Source organism: Urocitellus parryii, chromosome 4, assembly GCF_045843805.1.
Source record: "Urocitellus parryii isolate mUroPar1 chromosome 4, mUroPar1.hap1, whole genome shotgun sequence".
NCBI lineage: Eukaryota > Metazoa > Chordata > Mammalia > Rodentia > Sciuridae > Urocitellus > Urocitellus parryii.
The window spans coordinates 174983061-174998789 of record NC_135534.1 but is presented as its reverse complement, the minus strand read 5'-3'; the positions used below and the strand labels follow the sequence as shown (position 1 = coordinate 174998789).

At 36.0% G+C, this 15729-nt stretch overlaps 1 protein-coding gene across 1 annotated transcript in view; it reads right to left on the bottom strand.

Annotated features, from left to right (window-relative positions):
* Positions 1 to 12175, bottom strand: part of LOC113175935 (phospholipid-transporting ATPase FetA-like) — an 82993-nt gene extending 70818 nt beyond the window's left edge. The window contains exons 1-2 of the mRNA XM_077797349.1: positions 12130 to 12175; positions 6474 to 6532 (exon numbers count right to left, since the gene is read on the bottom strand). Coding sequence (XP_077653475.1) covers positions 6474 to 6532; positions 12130 to 12175 — 105 coding nt within the window. The remainder of the gene's footprint in view (positions 1 to 6473; positions 6533 to 12129) is intronic.
* Between the last annotated feature and the right edge of the window lie 3554 nt (positions 12176 to 15729).

Sequence of the window (15729 nt, the reverse complement as noted above, 5' to 3'; positions counted from 1 at the left end):
TGACCCTGTGCATACTAGAAGAAAATGTAGAGCCAACTTTCCATCATGTCAGCTCAGGAACTGACTTCCTCAGCAAGACTCCTAAAGCACAAGAAGTAAAATTAGGAATCAATAAGTGGGATGATATCAAACTAAAAAGCTTCTTCACAGCAAAGAACCAAGAACATGAAGAGAGACCCTAAAAGATGGGAAAAAAGCTTTGCCACCTGCACTTTATCTACAGCATTAATCTCCAGGATATACACAGAACTCAACACCAAGCAAACAAATAACCAATCAATAAATGGGCAAAGAAACTGAATAGGCACTTAATAGAAGAAGAAATATAAGTGGTCAGTAAATATATGAAAAAATGTTCACCTTCTCTAGCAATTAGAGAAATGTAAATTAAAATTACACTGATATTCCACCTCACTCCAGTCAGAATGGCAATTATTAAGTTTTTTGGGTCTTCTAAATATAGAATCATGTTGTTGGTGGGGTAGGGGTTGTAGCTCAGTGGTAGAGAGCTTGCCTTGCACATGTGAGGCACTGGGTTTGCTCCTAAGCACCACATTAAAAATAAATAAATAAATGTGTGTGTGTGTGTGTGTGTGTGTGTGTGTGTGTGTGTGTGTATTACATTATATGGGGGAAAAGGTTCACTCCTATATTGCGGGTAGGACTGCAAATTGGTGCAACCACTCTGGAAAACAGATGGAGATTCCTTAGAAAACTTGGAATGGAACTATCATTTGACCCAGTTATCCCACTCTTTGGTTTATACCCAAAGGACTTAAAAATCAGCATACTACAGTGATATAGCCACATCAATGTTTACAGCAGCTCAATTCACAACAGCCAAGCTATGGAACCAACCTAGGTGTCCTTCAAGAGATGAATGGATAAAGAAAATGTGGTATGTATACATAATAGAATACTACTCAGTCATGAAGAAGAGTGAAATTATAGCATTTGCTGAATGAAGCTGGAGATTACTATTAGTCCCCCCATGGTTTTATTGAAGTACAATAAAATATACATATTTGAAATATGCAATTTGATCAGTTTTGACATGTATGTAACCAATATAATCAATATAAAAAGCATTTCCATTACTTTTTTTAAAATTTGAAATCATGCAGACTGTTTCATGAATGATTTATTACATTAAGAATCAATCATCCTAGGGTTGTGGCTCAGTGGTAGAGCCCTTGCCTAGCATGTGTGAGGCACTGGGTTCGATTCTTAGCACCACATACAAATAAATTAATAAAATAAAGGTCATCAATGTATAAACAAATTTTAAAAAAGAAATCCATTACCTTAAGATATACAGAACCCCACCCCCACATGTCTCTGAACTAAGTGATAATAAAAGCTTAAAATATCAGGATCTCTAGGATGAAACAGTAGTCAGATGAACATTTATAACTTAAAGTATTTTTATTAGAAAAAAGCTAGATTAACAATCAAATTATGTAGTAATATATATATATATACACACACACTATGGCTAAAATTTGATAAGAATCAAAAAGTCTAATCAAGAAAAAAGAACACAAAAATTAGTATCAATGGAAAGGGAGCTATGAAAATAACCCTACAGATGCTAAAAATATATTAAGGTACTATTACAATTGTATGCCAACATATGTGATAGCTTACATACCATGGTCTATATTAGAGAAGGATCTGTGTGCTGCTGAGAAGAAGGTGTATTAATTGATGGATGAAATATTCTATATATATCTGATAAGTCTAAATTATCAATTGTATTTTTTACTTCTATAGCTTTTTTATTAGGTCTATCCAGTGGTGACAGAGGCATGTTAAAGTTACCCAGTATTGTGGTGTTGTGGTCTATTTGATCCTTGAAATTGAGAAGGGTTTGTTTGATGTATGTAGATGCTCCATTGTTTGGGGCATAAATATTTATGAATGTTATGTCTTGTTGATATATAATTCCCTTAAGGGGTATGAAATGAGCTTCTTTGTCCCTTCTGATTAGCTTTGGCTTGAAGTCCACTTTATCTGAGCATAGAAACCCCTGCTTGTTTATGTGATCCATGTGAATGATATGTTTTTTCCCATCCTTATACCTTCAGTCTGTGGATGTCTTTGGCAACAAGGTGAGTGTCTTGGAGACAGTATTGTTTGGGGCTTGCTTTTTAATCCAATCTGCCAGTCTGTGTCTTTTGATGATGATTTCAGGCCCCTGAATTAATGTTCAAGGTTATTACTAAGATATGATTTGTATTCCCAGTCATGGTTTATTTCTAGTTTTTAATTTGAAGTCATTTCTCCTTTGATTGACTATTCCTTTAGTGTAGTTCTTCTCTTTGCTGGTTTTCACTTTTTTTCTTCCCCTTTTACCTTTTTTTTTTTTTTTTTTTAGTCTTTATTTTGTTTATTTGTATTTATGCGGTGCTGAGGATCAAACCAAGTGCCTCACATTGCAAGGCAAGCACTCTGCTTCTGTGCCACAACCCCAGCCCTCCCCTTTCATCTTCATGGAATATTTTGTTGAGAATGTTCTATAGTTGTGAATTCTTTTAACTTTTGTTTATCATGGAAGTTTTTTTATTTCACCTTCAAATCTAAAGTTTAATTTTGCTGGATACAGAATTCTTTGTTGGCAAACATTTTCTTTCAGAGCTTGGTATATGTTATTACAGGACCTCCTAGCTTTGAGGGTCTGGGTTGATAAGTTAGCTGAGATCCAAATTGATTTCCCCCTATACATAATCTGATATTTTTCTCTCACAGCCTTTAAAATTTTATCCTTATTCTGTATGTTAGGCATTTTCATTAAAATGTGCCTTTGTGTGGGTCTGTTGTAATTCTGTACATTTGGCGTCCTGTAAGCCTCTTGTATTTGATTTTCCATTTCAGTTTTTAGGTTTGGGAAATATTCATGTATTATTTCATTGAAAAGATTGTGCATTCCTTGGTTTGTATCTTTGTGGCTTCATCTATCCCAATAAATCTTAAATTTGGCCTTTTCAGTTTATCCCATAGTTCTTGGAAGTTCTGTTGATTTTTTTAAAAAAAATCTTCTCTCCATGGTCAACTCTATTTTCAAGATTATATATTTTGTGTTCATTGCCTGAGGTTCTGTCTTCTAAGTGGTGTAGTCTGTTGGTGATGCAAATTGAATTTTTAATTTGGTTTACTGTTTCCTTCATTTCAAGGAATTCTGCTTGTTTATTTTTTTCCAGAATCTCTGCCTCTTAATTTTTTTAAAAAAAAAGTTTTTTTTTTTTTAGTTGTAGATGGACACAATACTTTTATTTTATTCACTTATTTTCAGGCGGTGCTGAGGGTTGAACCCAATGCCTCACACATGCCAGGAAAGTGCTCCACCACTGAGCCACACCTCTAGCCCTCTGCCTCTTTATTGAAGTGATCTTTCACTTCCTGTATTTTCTCTCTGATTTCATTCCTTATACCGTATTTTACTTTGCAGATCCAGTTTAACTATGTACATTCTAAACTCCTTCTCTGACATTTATTCTACTGTTGTGTTGATGGATTCTGTTATTGGAGTATCTTGCTTTCTTTGACATGATTTGTTCCCTTTTTTTCTCGTGTTCTTTGTGTGTCTACCCATCTATCAGTATGGATCTGAGGCAGTAGAATTTCTACTCTGGACTTTTAGTGTCCCTGAAGGCTTCCAGTACTTCACTATTTAGGGGGAGACAAATAATAACAACCAAATGCAAAAAATATACAGCATTAAACCAAATAGTTCCTACTATGATGTTTACAATGTTAATTATCACAATAAACAGAAATGATATGATCAGTTATTGCCTACAATAAAAACAGCGAGTTTGCAAAAAGGTTTATAATTTCAAATGGTGGACAGGGAGAGAACAGAAGTGATATAGGATTCGATGATTATGAGGGAGGAGGAGAGAAGAAGAAGTAAAAAATTAAAGGAAGAGTGAAAGAACAATAGAGATTGGCTGTTATCAGAAGAAAAGAGAGAATCAAGGAAAACTAGTAGGAGAAAAAATATATATGAATAAAAATTTTTTAAAAATAAAATAAAAGAATACAAAACATAACTAAAACATACTAATCAAACATTCTAGTTCATAAAATAACTAATCCATAAAAAATAATTGGCTTCAAAAATGCTAGAAATGAGAAAAAAATGAATATGTATAAATGTCCATGTACCATTAAGGTCACAATTATACAGAGAAAAAGAATTAAAAAAAAGATCTTGATGAAAAGTTAAAGAATTCTTTCTGTTGGGGTTCAAAATATTCTCAGCTTCTCTTGTCGGCAGTTTTAGGTGGGAGTCTTCTAGAGTTGTGATGCTCCACCCTCTGGATTGCTGGAGTGAGAGAGGTAAACCAGTAAGCAGAGTTCCTGGAGGCAGGGTTTTGATTAGATGCTCCATTGTTTGGGGCTCTTTGCTGAATGCAGATAGGTCTGGAGATTTTAAATCAGTGCACCTCCAGTACCCAGTACTTGCTTGTCCACACTGGAAGACTGTACCCCAGGGATGAGTAGTGGGGGAACCAATTCTTAGTCCCCTTCCTTGCCTTCTGACCCCATGTTTCCTGGTCTTGTGTTCAGTCTCCAAACAATATCTTTTGCCCATGCCAGTTCAGTAAAGTCACCCCACTTTTTTTTTGTTCATCCATTCTTTCTGAGAAGCTGCCTGTCTGCTTTCTTGGTTTCACTCCTTGGGGCAGCTAGGAAAGCGACCTCCTCTATTCTGCCATCTTGAAAACCCTCAATATATATCTTTTCAATGAACTACTTATTCATAAACAAGTAAGTAGGTGAAAAATGAACAACCCAGTAGAAAATTGGCAAAGATCATTAATAGGCAGTTTTCAGAAAAAGAAATATAAATGGCTAACACAAGAAGATTATCAATCACACTTAAAATTAAGGAAGAAGAGATAACAAAACGCCATTTTTCATCTAAGAGTCTTTTTTCATTGAAGGTGAAAAGATTGATAATAACCAGTTTTGCAGGAATGTAGAAAAATGGACAGTCTCTATGTGGGAGGCCATCCTCACACGTGATTTGAGTTACCTCCCAGGCTGGATGAGAGGCGTTGGACACAGCGGTGTTAAAGCCATCCCACACCCTGTCCCAGGTACGAGGGCTTGTCCATGCAGAGGCGTGCCTAGCCACTGATCTGAAGACCCAATCAATGGCCCTGACCTTGGGATGCTGTCCCCCCTTAACCTTCATTGGATGGGATTTTCCCTTGAATTTTTTGTTCCCCAATAGAAGCTCACTCCCTGGTATTCTCTCTCTCTCTCTAGTCTCTTTTGTAAACCTCGCACAGCATTAGGTGGCTGGAGGCGGGAGCTAGGGTTAAAGGTAATGACAGTCTGTCTCTTTAATTTAAAACTCACTAGCAATTTCTTGTGCATTGAACCTTCTTCTATGAAGCTCGTGCTGGTTGCGTGGCAGATCTCTACTATAGGCAGAACTATAAAAGGATATAATCTTTTTAGAGGGCAATCTGGCAGTATGTATCATAATTTTTAATATGTTTTCCTTTTATCTTAGCCAATTCACTTCCAGGAAGTTCTCACAACATATATGAATACAAATGTGACAAACTATATATATTTATACCTATATATGGAATATACATATTATATATCTATGCAGATACACATATATAATGTTGGTCATGTAGGATCATTTATTGTAGATTTCTTTCCTTTTTTTCTTCGTTTAGTACTGGGGGTTGAGCCCAGGGGTACTTCACCACTGAGCTACATTCCAGTCCTTTTTATTATATATATATTTATTTTAGTTGGACACAACACCTTTACTTATTTATTTGTTATTTATTTATTTTTATGTGGTGCTGAGGATGGAACCCAGGGCCTTGGACGTACTAGGCGAGTGCTCTACCATTAAGCCACAACCCCAGTGCCCCCCTGTCCTTTTTATTTTTTATTTTGAGGTAGGGTCTCACTAAGTTGCCGAGGCTGGCCTTAAACTTGTGATCCTCCTCCCTCAGTCTCCAGATTAGCTAGGATTACAGGTGTGTGCCACTGAGCTTGGCAGGACTATTTATCATAGAAAAATGCTGGAGAAATTTTAAATGTTCATCAATAGAAAACTGGTTGAATAACATAAGGTTTATCAATATAATGGAAAATAATGAGTGTAGTAGATCTACATGTATTGTCTTAATATCTAAGTGAAAAAAGACAATTGTGGAACTAAGCTTTCATTTGTGCAAAACAAAAAGCTACAGTATTTCTTTTCTAGTTGTCATATATAAATCTAAAATCTGAGACATATTCTCCCCTGAGTTTAGGTACTTGGATTAATTTGGTTTCTGAACCCTCACTGTACCACACATTGTATAGGAACTTAAAAGAAAGTAGACTTTATATTGAAGGATTCACATCTATAATGAATTCTCTGTTTCCTTAACAAAGAGAAATATTACAAAATATTAACCCCCTTCTGAAATAGCCCAAGGTGGGATACTTACTGGATATCCAAAAAGAGCGTTGAATTCTCTGTTGTTGGCTTGCAGAAATCTCTCATATTCTGGAGGTGGGGTGGGGGGAGAAGAGAAATGATAAGAATGATGGACCTCTGCAGATCAACCTGGGATGCTGGCTGCTAGTGAAGACTTTACTAGGTTCCAACACTTTCTTGCTGAGGATATTTATTTAAAAATGGGATTTTTGTCTCTTTATTCAAAGAAATGAATAATATATTTCAAGGGGGGAAATCCTCAAGTCTTCAAGCTTTCTGGAAGAAACAGGACAAGAACATCCTGAGAATCTACACATTAATCCTTTGTAAGTGCTTTCTAGATTATGTCTCTGCAATCATAACTGCTAAACACAGAAATCCAGCCCTCCCTCACAAATCAATTTCAACAACCTGTCTTAGGCTAACTGAGGCTCTTTTCCAGGCTAGGTTTCCTAAACTTTTCATGATATTGTTCCTGTATGAAATATATACATATATATATATTTATTATACACATATATGTATGTATATAAACATGTTTGGGTTTTGTTTATTTTGTTTTTCATCCATAGTTCCTGGCTCTTAACTCCCTCTCCAAGGCAGGCCAAAGAAACTAAAATGTCTCTTTCCAAAGGAAGGTTGTGGAAATTCTAATCTTTCTGGAGCTGGCCATAAAAAATTTCTCTGACTTACCTTGTCTAATAGTTAAGTCATAATACCCCACCTCATTCCAGAGGGTTCCTACCTCATACTCTGGAGGAAGGAATGCTGCACAGACAGGCCTTGTTGGGGTTCCCCACCAAGTCTATTAGCTTTCATGCCTATGCAATAGTCTCCATTAAACCCCCAAAGGATAGGGTTTGGAGAGCTTTAGGACAGATGAACAAGTGGAGAATCCCAGCAAGGTGAACAAGGACTCACATAGACACTTGGAGGATGTTGTACCCCACCTCCACAGGAACAGAAGCTCCTGAGCTTGAGACCCTTCCAGACCTTACCCTGTATATCGCTTCATCTGACACTTGTCTCCTTTGAAATATCCTTTATAATGAACCTGAAATTTTAAATATGTTCTCTGAGCTCTGTGAGCTGCTTTAGCAAATTAGACAAACCTGAGGAGATAGTATCAGAACTAAACTGGATTAGAGTGCATTCAGCTCTTATGTCTGCTGCTGCAAAATCAATTGCTTACTGGTAGGGAGCAATCCCCATACCTTTTGAGGTCACAGAAGTCTTCTCTGTGGATTGTGATGAAAGCAGAGGACAAACAGACAGACAGACTGTTTTCTCTGACATGCTTGCTTAACTAAATTTAAATTATTAAATCATCACTAAGCATCTATTACACAGAAGCCAGTGTGCTGTGGTGGGATAAAAAGACGAATAAGACAGAATATCAAATTTTAATGTAGTAGGTCTGAGTCTGATAACTACAATATAAGACAAAATCATCCTATCAAAACAGAGGTGTTGGGCTGGGGTTGTAGTTCAGTGGTAGAGTGCTTGCCTAGCACTCACTTGTGTGAGGCACTGGGTTGGATTTTCAACGTTGCATATAAATAAATAAATAAATGTCGATTGACAACTAAAAAAATACTTTAAAAAACAGAGGTTTTACAACTATTAGAAATAATGAGGTTATTGACATATTATGAAAAATTTAAATGTATAGATCTGTCTTTCAGTATTAGTGGGGGATAGGTTCTAGGGCCCTTGGGAATTCCCAAATTGATGATGCTCAAGTTTCTTATATACAATGGTGTAGTATTTGCATATAATCTATCTATGTACATCCTCCTGTATACTCTAAATTATGCATAATGACCCACTGAAAAGTAACTAAGAGGAATAAGGAGGAAGGGAGAAAAGGAGAGAAATTCAGTCGATCAGCTGTCAATCATGCTTAGAAGATTCTGAGCAAATATCCCCTTGCTTATAATGGGAAATGGATCACAAATGAGATTTTCCAGCTAAAAATGAGATGATTGTCAGGAATGTATATTAATCAAGGCCTCTGCTTTTTATAGTTATCCATACTGACAACTCAGTTAAGACCAAATGTTGGCAAGGGAAACTCAGGAATGACTCCCTGCTGTATGACCTAGGGGATTTCTGCCAAGTCACTTAATGCCTGTGATAGAAATTTCTTTCCCTCTTTCCTTGTCTAAAAAAATAAGTGAGGAGAGCTGCAATGGGATGGATATTTGGTCCATTTAAGTTGGAATCAATTTACATTAGGTGGTCAAATCACATAATCTAAAACATTATAGCTAACAGATTTAGTTTACCATATGGCTTATAACCTTGTCTAAACTCCCAGATGTCTGGAGTGCAGCAGATGATATCTTCACATAAAGAATGGTAAGAAGTAGCAGGGCATGGTGATGCATGCTTTTAATCCTAGGCTGAGGCAGGAGATCATAAGTCCAGGCCACTTAGCAAGACCTTGTCTCAAAATTAAAATTAAAAAAGGCTGGGAATGTACTTCAGTGGTTAGAGTACCCTGGTTAAATACTCAATTACCACCCCCCCCACCCCCAAAAAAGGTAAGAAGCCTAGCTAAATGACATGACAGAGAGATCATGGGTAAGGCCAGGACCTATTGCCCTGTAGGAGAGGCAATAACTAATTTGCTTTCTCACCACAGTTTCATTTCATTACATAGCTAATAATGCTATGTCCTATGTTCTATAGTCAAATCCTTTGTCACACTTATAATACCATATTCCCCCCACTCAACAAAGAACTCCTTAAAGACAGAGAACATGAGACCTACTTTTTTAGATTCTGCGTATAAGTGAAATCATTCAGTATTAGTCTTTATATGTCTTGCTTATTTCAGTTAACATAATATCTTCAAGGTTCATCCATATAGTCACAAATGACATATTTTCCTTCTTTTTATGACTGAACAGTATGATAGTTACCAGGGACTTGGGGCAGTGGTGGGGAAAGGGGTTGGTAGGTGTTAATTCAAGGTCACAAAATTTCAGATGGGAGGAGATCTATTTTACAACATGGTGACTACAGTTAATAGTAATATATAGCAACTTTGAAAATGATAAATAGGTTTTATGTGTTCTCATTACAAAAATGATAACTATGTTAATTAGCTTGATTTTGCCATTCCATAATGCATATATATACACATATAAATATAACATATACATATGTTATTTATATATGTATATATGATATAATTAGCTTGATTTAGCTATTCCACAATGCACACATATATATATACACATATATAATATACATATATATGTTGTTATATGATATATGTATGTATATAATATTCTGAAATATGTATTGGAATATATATTTCAAAACATTAGGTACAAAATAAATATACATTTTTGTCAAATTTTTTAAAAAGATGGAGACCATGTCTTTTTTTCCCCTTTCTTATTTAAGGGAAAATAAGAAAAATTAGCTCAGCATTAGTCCCCAGATTTAATAAAGATTTGTTGAATGAACAAGCACATAACTGAAAAGATGGTTACAAGAGTGTTTTGCCAAATTGAGGTCAGATTTCTGTCCAAACCCCTCCAATGGAGGATAATCCCCTCCTCCTGTGGAAGGATCTGCATAATCACAGAACATCTGGGCTGAGAGAACACTCAGCTAAGGCTAATTTTTTTTTTTTAACCTTAACTAAAGTCAGTTAACAGGAGGCTGTTAAGCATGGCTGAAGACAATATGTAGATTTAGTGTTAAGAAAAGCCTGCAGAAGAAGCTAAGTCCAAACCTTGAGCTCTCACAACTCCATCCCCTAGAGGATCACTGATTCATATGGCCAAATACAGTGAAAACAAGACCAGGTCCTATAGAAAATCAAAACAGTCATAAAAGCCAAACAAAACAACACAAAACAAAAACAAACAATAACTATTTCCTTAACAGAGTCCCATAGAAAATTGACTGGCATAACTCAGGATGCCCTTAAAAACAAAGTACCCACCCTAGACCCCTCAGAGACCTTAGGTCTCTCCCTTTTCTCTTTGAGGCAGAGGCCCCAGCCCACAGGAACATTTCACAAGGGCTGAAGTACTTTGTTTGCTATTCTGACCTCATTTGGAATATAGGACCAATGATTTCTCATCAATGTAGTAAAAGGAAAAATGAGTCCTACTTGCTGAACTACTGGATATCGCTTTTGGTGCTGCTCAATTATAAAACCTTCCTTGGCATGGGAACCATGAGGTGGAAATTAAAACCTATTAGCTGGAAACAAAAAGCCTTGGTGATGCTAAAGAAGCAATTTAACTGTAGGGTTGCCAAATATAGTAAACAAAAAGCAAAGATATCTAAAATAAGTGTACCCAAATATCACATGGGGCACAGCTATACTAGAAGTCATTTTTTTTTTAAATCTGAAATTCAAATTTAACTAGAAATCCTGTATTTTATCTGGAATACAGCCTGTATTACTGAGGTCAGGAAAAGTTCTTAAATATTAATTCAATTACTTCAAATTTTGTAAAGAAACAATTCTATAGTTTTAGAGACTTTAGATGTCTGGTTTATCAAATATTGAGATATAACCTACATACATGCAATCTACCCACTTAAACTGTATGATTCAGTGGTTTTTAGTTTCTTCACAGTTATGCAAACTAATTGTCTAAACCGGTTACGCAAACTAATTGTAATGCTGCACCTGGCACAATGGCTGGCACTCATTTGGTAATCAATAAATATTTGTTAAATAAATGAATGAATTAATTAGTCCTTATTGATGATATTCATAATTTTCATTTGCTGAGAACTTACTACTCCTGAAAGATTTCTGTTCTCCATATTTTTTCCCCATAAGAAGATGTTGGAGAAGTTGGTCAATTAACCCTGTTTTCCTCAGATCTCTCTCCTTTGGCTCTCCTGAGGGGAGAAAGGACTCCCTTGGCTTTCCCTCTGAGGCATTTCCTGACTTCCTCCTGGAACCAGGGCCTTTCCAATGGGTTCTCTCCAGAAAGGAATAACCTACTCAATGACAAAATGCAAAAATGGTACAGTGTGGCCTTTATTCAGTGAACTAATTTCAATCTCTGCACCATCTATCGTCATTCCTTAAAAGGAAGCCTACACGTAAAACTACATTCTGGTCTGCTTTTTCAAAATTTCATGTCAGAATTTAAAAACATTTTTACATGCCAGGTAGTTCCATTCTGAAAGATGGCTTGAGTATGATTAATCTAGTTTCCTTTAGTATCTTGATTCCCCAAAGGAAATCATGGAAATGGTATGGAAATCCTCCCTAACAACACAGCCAGATCCATTTGTTCTGCCCACAGAAAGACTGCAAGAGGACATTAAATGCCTCAGTAACTTCTTTTCATCCTGACCAGCTCTTTTTAGCAGGAGACAGTTGTGAAGGATAGAGAGAGGAAAGGAAGACAATGCTTTCTTGTGAAACTCCAAACTCTGGAAAATTATAAAAGATGAGAAATTGCAACTACTCAAATTAGAATTCTTAGATGACAAAACAGAGGAACTCGTTACTTCTACAAAATATATTTCCCTTCCTGGTCATTTGTTTGGTAGGTTAGTAGTTTGGACAGTCCATTTACCTGCCATAAACACATACGTATATACACAAACACTTTTCAGAGGCAATAATAAGAATGTACAGATTTGATTTTATTTCTTTTCCTGAGTCTTCCTACCTCTTCCATCGAATCCGTGCTCACTTTGGATTTCTGTTAGAGACATTGCAGAGTAGTACCTACTACAATCCCATGGAATCTCTACAAAGAAAATAAAAATATTTCGAATGAGATTTTTTTTAAGCTGACACTCTTTCATTTAATTTGAAATTTTGAAATCCAAAATAATACCCCCTAACATACATAAGCTAGGTTTTAGAATTCACTCCATTCATTTATTCTTATCAAAAAGTTAAAATTTCAAAGCTTGAGAAACAGATTGCACTTCCTGGCAACAAAGTCTAAATTGATGACTATGACCCATCCATAAAAGGCAACTGAAACTTAGAAACAGGTGAATGAAGTTACTGGGTGATCTTTTAATGCAATTTTGGGTTTATATCTTTGATTAGTTTTCCAATTTATTTTTGGACTATTTTATAATTGCTTGAGGCACAGGTTAACTTGTAGATTTTTATCCAGTAGAGATACAAATATTTCTTGTCCTATGGAAAAGAACTCCAAAGGTTATGACATATTTCACTTTAGGACATTATTTAATTCTATATGCAATTCAGAAATGTTAACATTTCTTTATTAAATTTCCTATAAACATTTAGCTCCGAAATTTTCATTTGAACTGGTCTTAACATCTGATTGATTCTCTCATTAGTCAATGAATTAAATAAAACTTTTGATACCGGATATTTTTATATTTATATAAAAATCATGGTTTTTTATAAATATTTTTTAGTTTTTGAGGTACCTTTATTATTTATTTATTTATATGTGGTGCTGAGGATTGAACCCAGTATCTCACACATGCTAGGCAAATACTTTGCCACTGAGCCACAACCCCAGCGCCCCCAAATCATGTTTTTTAACCTTTTGAAAATTATATTTTATCACACCACAAGTTTGCTATATAAACAAATCCTTCTTTCCTTTCCTTCTTTCTCTCCATCCTTAAACCAATTCAGAAAATGTCAATAAAATAGATTTATTCTAATCAATTTCTTCCAGGTCCAATAAATCACTAAGTATGGATAAGCCATGACTAGAAAACTTTTTTTTTTAAAGAGAGAGAGAGAGAGAGAGAGAGAGAGAGAGAGAGAGAGAGAGAGAGAGAGTTTTTAATATTTATTTTTAGTTTTTGGCAGACACAACATCTTTGTTTGTATGTGGTGCTGAGGATCAAACTTGGGCCAAACGAAGGAACGCATGCCTGGCAAGCGTGCTACCACTTGAGCCACATCCCCCGCCCATGACTAGAAAACTTTAAAGGCAAAGTTTCACCTTAATCATCCTATACAAGATTACAGCAGGGGCAGGTGGGGGGGAGTAAGGTCTAAGTAAAAGGGTATTCCCTATCCAGAGCTATTCAGCTACCAGGGAAAAAAATAACTCTTGGTGTGCTGGTAATGCTCAGTGGTAAAGCATTACCTAGCATGTGCAAAGCCCTAGATTTGATCTCCATCACAATAAATAAACCAAAAAAACAAAAATAAAGACATTAAAACAAACAACAACAAAAACCCTGGACAACTGTGATCACTCTGAAATATATTTCCAGTTCTGTCCTCTGTGAGTCTCAAGTTACCTTGTATGAAATTCATACTTCAGTAATCTAGGCAGAGTTGCATTAACTAACTTTAGGTGCCAGGTAGTTAACAGCAGATAGATGAAGTGCTGAGCATTGTGACAAATAAGCAAGTGCATGCTTCCTAGAAAAGTACTCAGATTTTATTCATTGAGTTTTTACTGAATTAATTAATATATTACTTCAGTAAAGACAGATATTTATAAGATTAAAATAGTTACAAGATTAAAATTAAAAAAATAACTGAATTTCTGTTTCATGAAAAATAAACAGAAATTTAGAAATTGCATTAGAAGTGAATCTATTCATTTATAATAGCCAAAATACAAAATAATTTGAAGAAAAATCACAGTATTACTAGAAAATATTCATTAATTATATGGAAATGACTATTGAGAAAAATAAAACAAAATCTAATTAAATTAGCAGTCCTGGGCTGGGGATGTGGCTCAAGCAGTAACGCGCTCGCCAGGCATGCGCGGGGTGCTGGGTTCGCCCCTCAGCACCACATAAAATAAAATAAAGATGTTGTGTCCACCGAAAACTGAAAAAGAAATACTAAAAAATTCTCTCTCTCTCTCTCTCTTCTCTCTCACGCTCTTAAAAAAAAAAAAAAAAAAAAGCAGTCCTAGCAGGGAGTAGCTCAAAAGGGTAAATAGAACATTCATCTGCCTCATCTTCAGAATATAAATTCCTTAAAATGATAGAAATGAGGGGCTGGGGCTGTAGCTCAGTGGCAGAACGCTTTCCTAGCGTGTGTGAGGCACTGGGTTTCATCCTCAGCACCACACAAAAATAATAAATAAATAAATAGGTATTCAGATTTAAAAAAAAAAAGAGAGAGAAATTTACATACAGTGCGAGCCAAACATAATTTGTGCTTGTGGACTGACAGTTTTTTACTCCAATCTTAGGCATCTTTCTTCTGCCAACAGAATCTGTGTTCTTATAACCAATGTTAGCAGTTCTCACGCCATCATTCTCTGGGCACCCAGTCCCACCCCTCCTTGCTTCCACAGTAGGCTTGGGATTCCTACTGCTGCTGAAAGAGGAGAGCCAAGGATAGGATGGCCCAAAGTTCTGGATACTCTTCAACTCCTGCAGGGCTATCAGCAACTGTGAGAGGGTAGCAGGCCAAATACTCACAGGCAACACAGCTTGAAAACTAAAAAGGTTGTGAAGCACTTAGCTAGCGACGGGGACTGAGTACTACAACTGCTCAGCTGGAACCAGGCCCTCGCTCACCCAATCTTATACTGCTCTTAGCAAACACATCATATCACATGGCAAGCCACCTGGATAGTATAGCTAAGTTGTTAAATTCAGAGGAAGAGTGGACAAACATGCGGGAAGGGAGGAATAAATGTGGTATGGGAGGAAAAGAGAAGAGATGAAGCAAAAAATGGAGTAGGAGCAGAGAACTGTGTTTTATTTTATAGTTGGCTACGAATTAATGACAATGTGACTTGGGGAAAGTTTTTAACCACTTCCTGCCTCAAATTTCTTCTAAAATGAGAAATAAAAATTTAAAGCCACCCTTTATTTTGGTAATACCCCATTGGGGATTGAACCCAGGGGTGCTCTACCACTGATCCACATTCCTGGGCCTTTTTGTTTTTTATTTTGAGACAGAGTCTTCTGAGTTGCCTAAACTGGCCTTGAACTTGTGAGTTCCTTGCCATAGCCTCACAAATAGCTGGGATTATGGGCATGCACCACTGCACCTAGCTGAAAATTATATTAAAAAAAACAAAACAGGAAATGGGTTAGAGTGATACAGGATGGACGAAGGCCTTTTAAGGGATAAATCTGTTAGAGATTTAAGGGTAATTATGCATTTTTTAAAAAGTACAGCATTAGTTTCCATTATGAGACTAAAATAAAAGAACTGTGAGAAAATTAAGTGAAGTATGCAATTGCCTTCCACAGTAATCAGTCAATAGCAATATTTAAAAATTTAATATACATATCTACCACATTCATAAAAAGTTAAAGTCTAATAATATTATGTTAGGGAGAAA